Source organism: Rhinoraja longicauda, chromosome 18, assembly GCF_053455715.1.
Source record: "Rhinoraja longicauda isolate Sanriku21f chromosome 18, sRhiLon1.1, whole genome shotgun sequence".
NCBI lineage: Eukaryota > Metazoa > Chordata > Chondrichthyes > Rajiformes > Arhynchobatidae > Rhinoraja > Rhinoraja longicauda.
In genome coordinates this window covers 42,028,367-42,034,631 of record NC_135970.1, presented here as the reverse complement: position 1 = coordinate 42,034,631, position 6,265 = coordinate 42,028,367, and the positions used below count along the sequence as shown (strand labels likewise).

The 6,265-nt window shown below is 50.3% G+C and overlaps 1 protein-coding gene across 1 annotated transcript in view; it reads right to left on the bottom strand.

Moving 5' to 3' along the window:
- Positions 1-413: 413 nt before the first annotated feature.
- LOC144602183 (metallophosphoesterase MPPED2-like) overlaps positions 414-6,265 on the bottom strand; it is a 97,657-nt gene continuing 91,805 nt past the window's right edge. The window contains exon 6 of the mRNA XM_078414918.1: positions 414-5,629. Coding sequence (XP_078271044.1) covers positions 5,511-5,629 — 119 coding nt within the window. The 3' untranslated portion in view covers positions 414-5,510. The remainder of the gene's footprint in view (positions 5,630-6,265) is intronic.

The following is a 6,265-nucleotide window of genomic DNA, read 5'->3' as shown; positions in this document are numbered from 1 at the left end:
CGCGGCCTACAGCGCCCCCCCCCCCGGGCCTAATACGGGATAAGGGCGGTCCCGTACGGGACAAACCAATTTAGCCCTAAATATGGGATGTCCCAGCTAATACGGGATAGTTGGCAACCCTAGTGTGGAGGGGGAATGGGGGGGGGGGGGGGGGATGGGGGTGGTGGAGGAAGAAGGAATAATCGACATTTCAGGTTGTAAACCCTGCATTAGCACTGAGAGTGGAGATGGGAGGGGGTGGGAGAGGGAGAGGGGAAGGGAGAGGGGGAGGGAGAGGGGAAGGGAGAGGGAGAGGGGGAGGGAGAGGGGGAGGGGGAGGGGGAAGGGGAGGGGGAGGGAGAGGGAGAGGGAGAGGGGGAGGGGGAGGGGGAGGGAGAGGGGGAGGGGGAGGGAGAGGGGGAGGGGGAGGGGGAGGGAGAGGGGGAGGGGGAGGGGGAAGGGGAGGGGGAAGGGGAGGGGAGGGGAGGCAGGAGCCAGCGGTGACCGGTGGGAAGAGGAGGGGAGAAGGATGGGGGGTGGGGGGAGGGTGAGTGTGGAGAACATCTAATGGCATTCAATGCTCGTGCCGTTGAATTGCAGAGCACCCTCACATATAAAGAAGTACTTTCATCACAGGACCATGGCACGACTGGAGAATAATCCCCTGGAGTCTGACAGAAGTGTCTTCCCATGCACCTTGGTCGGGGGGATGGTGGGTCAATGTGTTGTCGGGTTGCCTTTCAACGTTACTCTGACCACAGGGAGCTCAGGTTCTGAAAGGCATTTGCCGAAAGCAGATTCTACGAATGAAGGGGAATCACGAAGTCTCTCCCTGACCTGAAATTGGTCTTAACGTTCTTGCCAATGCTCTCTTCCCACTTTGTACACCCTGGGTCTTTGCATCTTCTCGGTTTCCTGCAATGCTGCTCAGAATCTGTCTCCCCTTCCCCCTGGGGCAGAATCTGTCTCCCCTTCCCCCTGGGGCAGGCTCGCTGGGGCATTTCTTGCCCTCTGTCCTCTGTGTAGGAAGGGACTGCAGATGTTCGTTTACACTGAAGATACAGACACAAAAAGCTGGGGTAACTCAGCAGGTCAGGCGGCATCCCTGGAAACAGGATTAGGGGGCGTTTCGGGTTGAGACCCTTCCTCAGACGTCCTTTGTTCACCAGGTCCAGGGGAGCAGGACGTTCCACCCTGGACTATAAAACCATGTCCTGCACGCACCCCATTGCTGGCTCCTAGCTCCATGCAACACAGCTCGGTTTTCCTGGCACCTCTCATGGTAACTTAGTTCAAGCTTGGTTAGTTAGTTGAACTTAGTTCAAGCTTGGTCACTAATGGCCGTGGTCTGAAGTTCAGTCAACACCTTTGCATGGTTGACTCCTTGGCAACTGGTCATGTAATTCATCCACAGTCGGAAATGTAAGAAGATGATCTCAGTTAGTCATTCTGCTCAAAGTTGGCTTTTGTCCCAGAGGAGGAACATTGTCCAAGAAAGCGTTTTGATTGTTACAGGCACCAGGACTGCCAGGATTGGAGAAGCAGCGGTCCCCAATGACAACATCGTCCATCTGTCTCTGGAGGCCGAATTATGGACCATTTAACCAGCAGTCACTTCACGGAGGAAGCAATCTTGGATGATATCATTCCAAGCCAACAATACCTCTTCAAAAATATACGTCCAAACCTCAGGTATTTACAGTACTGGCTCATAAGGGAGCAGGGACCGAGTGGGATGAGGTTGATTCCTGGCAGGAATTGAACAATGAACAAAAAAGCTACCATTCCCAATCTTGCCCCAGAAACTGGACAGTTGCCTGGGTTTCCAGAAGCACAGAGGCAAGGAGGAGCAGTGTGGAGGTCAGTCTGCCGTGTTCCCAACCCTAGTGTCTTGAACAACGTTCATCCTGGAGTCACTCAGACATGCGCTGGACCTGGTTCTGACAGTGCCTTTATGCGGTGGTTAATCTGGCTTCTGGAACGCTGGAATGTTAACCCAGACACAGGAGTCCAAATCCCACTAGAACAGTTAAATTCATTAATTAAATAAATCTGGAACAAAAAGCCACATAGAAGCTACTGGATTGTCATCAAACCAAATATCTGGTTCAATAATGGTTTTCAATGAAGGGAATGTGATGCAGGCTTGCCTCCTGTTGCAGCTTGCCTGGCCCTTCACTGTCTCATCAAATACAAACATCACACCTTCGCATAATCCTTTAATTGGATCTTAATTGGACTTTTAATTGGATCTTAATTGGGTGGTTTCAAACACAAGCAGATAAGATCAGCATAATCCTTTCATGGAATCTTCATTGGAGAGACATTGGAGAGTTTGATGATGGACCTTCTCAGGTAAAGGGCCCTTCCATCAGCCGGGCTTGGTTTCTATTTTGCGTTTGATAGTTGTCACTGGCCAATGCCATTGGCCAATGCCATTAGCCGAGGGGCCACTGATGCCTGAAGTACAGTTTGGACACTTGGAGAAGACGTGAGCTTGGGGAATGGGGTGACAGGTGGGGGTTACTGCTGAGAACTTCTGTGACAAAGCCTTGAAGAACTGTGGATGTCAACAGCGAGACAACTTCAATGTAAATCATTCTGAGCGGGAGGAAGGGGCTAGGTTCTCCATTGTGTAGCACCGGAGAAACAATAACGGCCAGACAAGGCCAGATGCACAGTTCACTAAAGGTAGTGAGGTGGGTTAACATAAACCTCGTCAATAAGCAGCCAAGAGCCACAAGACGCTGCAGCCACAGGCATCTGGAGCCCACAACAAACCGTTATGCACAAACTCTGCGGGTGGAGCAGCATCTGTGGAGGCAAGAGGGATGGTCGATACTTCAGGTCAAGAACCCTGCATCAGGATTGAGGCAGTAGAGGGAGGATAGGCAAAATAAAGAGGCCCCAGGGAGGGGTTGGTTGGTGATGGGCGGAATCAGTGGGAGGGAGTGGAGACAGAGGCTGTAAAGTGACAAGTTGGCACAAGGGAAGGGAAGGGAAGCCCTGTTATCGGGCAACTGGGCCATTCTACCGCCAACTAGAGAGCGGTCCCCAGCTACTGTCTACCTCGGACTATCTTTATTCGGGCTTTACTGGACTTTATCTTGCACTAAACGTTATTCCTTTCATCATGTATCTGTACACTGTGGATGGCTCGACTGTAATCATGCATTGTCTGCACGCAACAAAAGCTTTTCACTGTACCTCGGTACACGTGACAATAAACTAAACTGAGGGATGGGAAGGGGACCTCAAAGGAGTAGAAAGGCAGGTGGATCGGCGTGTGGGCGATGGGGCAAATAGTTTCTTACGAGATTGATTTGTCAGGCAATGTTAAGTTTGCAGTGGACCTTGCTCTGACCGCCACTCTTGGAGTTTGGGCACATTTTGAGTCTCCACATTATTAAATAATTGTAGAGACGTTTGGGAAGGTGCAAATGGACATATATGTCACAGAACACAAGGTCACATCTGACGGTGAAGGACAAACACGCTGCGGCCATCTCATCGTAGAAAATAATACTGGCAGGAGATCTGGTCCAGGTCTTCCAAGAATACACGCCAGGTACATGTTCCACCTGCCGGTGAGATCTAAACTCAGGTAGTCCTTGGTAAATCCGGAAGAGATCTCAGAAGAAGCGACTTCACTGGAAGCAGATGGCAGGTGTGGTGTTTGGCAGCGGGGACGATCAGGCGTGGATGCATTCACGAAGGAACGCACGAAGGATGACGAAGACTCACATCATGGAAGCAAGCCGGTGCCCAGGGGAGGCAAGGTACATTTGATGGATTGGATGGGACAAGGTGAGGAGGGGGTCAATGTGCCAAGCGCTCTGCCCCTGTGGCTGAATACAATACACAACAGGTGCAGCAGGAGGCCATTCGGCCCTTCGAGCCAGCACCGCCATTCACCGTGATCATGGCTGATCATCCACAATCAGTACCCCGTTCCTGCCCTCTCCCCATACCCCCTGACTCCGCTAGACAATAGGTTCAAGGGGGACTGTGGATAAAGTGGATGTTCGCAGTCTTTTCCCCAGTGTAGAAGAATCTAAGACCAGAGGGCACAGGCTTAAGGTGAGGTGAGAGAGATTTTAGATGGACCTCAGGGCAACTTCTACACACAGAGGATAGCCTGTATCTGCAATTAGTGGCAAGGGAAAGCTCTATGATTAACAAGTTTTGAAAGACATTTGGGCAGAGATATGGAAAGGAAGGTTTTGGAGGGATATGGGCCAAATGCAGGCAAATGATTCTCAAACCATGCCAACCTAGTCAGCTTAGACCAGGTCAGCTGAAGAACCTGTTTCAGGGCTGCCCTGTTCTGTAACTCTACCACAGAAAGACAGAGTGGAAGTGAATTAACTTTCTTAAAAGGGCAATGCTCTCATGTCTGCTTAACAAGGCCGACTCTTATCTCACGTGGAAAAACCATAAAAAAGTGACTTTGCTGATCTTTTTAGGGATTAATAATGATCTGCAAATGATTGCTTGTTAATCAAATCAATGTGTGAGTTTCCCGGAGGACTGCTTGATCTCTAGCTGGATAGAAGGTTGGAATCGGGTAAGTGTTGATGGGCCTAATGCACTGTGCCTTGAATAGTCTGACCATTGTACCATCTCCATCCCATCCCTGGTGTGGCAGTGCATCCCCTTCCATCGTCGGCAAACATCCCACATGGAAAGGTTCTGGGACAAATCCATCACCCAATCATTAAAGTATCTTTCCCCCTCCTCGTGGGACTGGCCAAAGTTGTGAAACTGCTTTTCAGTTAGTCAACCGCTAAGTGCCGTGTAGCAACAATAGAGGTATCTGACTCAGCAAAGAAATAGACTGGAGTGTTAAACACATTTGAAAGCTGAAGGAAACAAGTTGCCTGCCAAACTCGTACAATAAATGGACATGCTTGCACTCATTAAAGCCTTTACGTTATTGGTTTTCTTTCCATTAGAACTGAAGTGCAGGGGACCAGTTTAACAGAAGGACCGACCAGAAGGAAACTGCTGGCGTGAACTCGTGGATGATTCCAGCACTGGGACGCTTAGCGACAACTGGTCCGTCTGAAACGACTTCCTCCACTTCCCCAGAAACGTCTTCAAGTCACCTGTTTAAAACTGGCTGGTAACTAGGGGTGGTGAGGTGGAGAGAGGAGCTTCAGAAGGAATTCATATTTACCCTCACCCCACGATGGGTTCTTTAGAACCTTGATTGCCAACACCCGGAACTCTGACTGTGATTGTAATCAATGGCTGACATTTACACGACTGCAATGATCTCCTTAACAGTTTAACCAGCTGCTGCAGAAACAGAATATCATAGTTCAGTCCTCACAAGTCACAAAGCTTCATTAACCTCAAAGAGAACCAATCTGTATTAAGAGCACAATCTCTACGATTTGTACCAGCATTTTTACAAAAAAAATATATAACAAGTAAAAACATTTAACAGAATTATTATTATTTCTTAAAGTCACACTTTCCATTAAAGAAAACAAAATGGCAGTTGGTGGAGGAGCCGCCATCTTGGCTCAGGATCCAGGGGGGTTGGGAAGGTCGAAGATGATGGGCGGGTTTATTGGCTGGAAGCTGACTGTACATGTGGAGGCGTTTATGTATGTGGTGTAGCCGTCCGTCATGAGCCCGTAACCTGCAGGGGGAGAGAGAGTCGCCATGCTGTTAGTTCACCCACCAGACATCCCGCGCTCTCGCGCTACGCCCCGGGGCCCGGTCACCCATTGGGGCCCCGTCACCCCCACTCCAACCAGTTCCCAGCACCTCGGGCAGCACCGCGGCGCAGCGGGTAGAGCTGCTGCCTTGCAGCGCCAGATGCCCGGGTTCCATCCCGACTAGGGTCACTGTCTGTACGGAGTTTGCACGCTCTCCCCGTGACCTGCGTGGGCTTTCTCCGAGATCGTCAGTTTCCTCCCACACTCAAAAGACGTGCAAGTTTGCGGGTTAATTGGCTTGGTGTAAATGTACAAACTGTGTGTAGAGTAGTGTAAACGTGTGGGGATCGCTGGTCGGTACGGACTCGGTGGGCCGAAAGGCCTGTTTCCGCAGATAGACACAAAATGCTGGAGTAACTGAGCGGGTCAGGCAGCATCTCTGGAGAGAAGGAATGGGCGATGCTTCGGGTCGAGACCCTTCATCAGGCCTGTTTCTGCGCTGTATCTCTAAACTAAACAAACTAAACTAAACTAAAGAAAATATGTCCAGGGAGTAAGCTGTTGGCAACTGGCGCAGTGTCCAATCTTGCTTGCCGTATGAAAAAACGTGCTGGAGT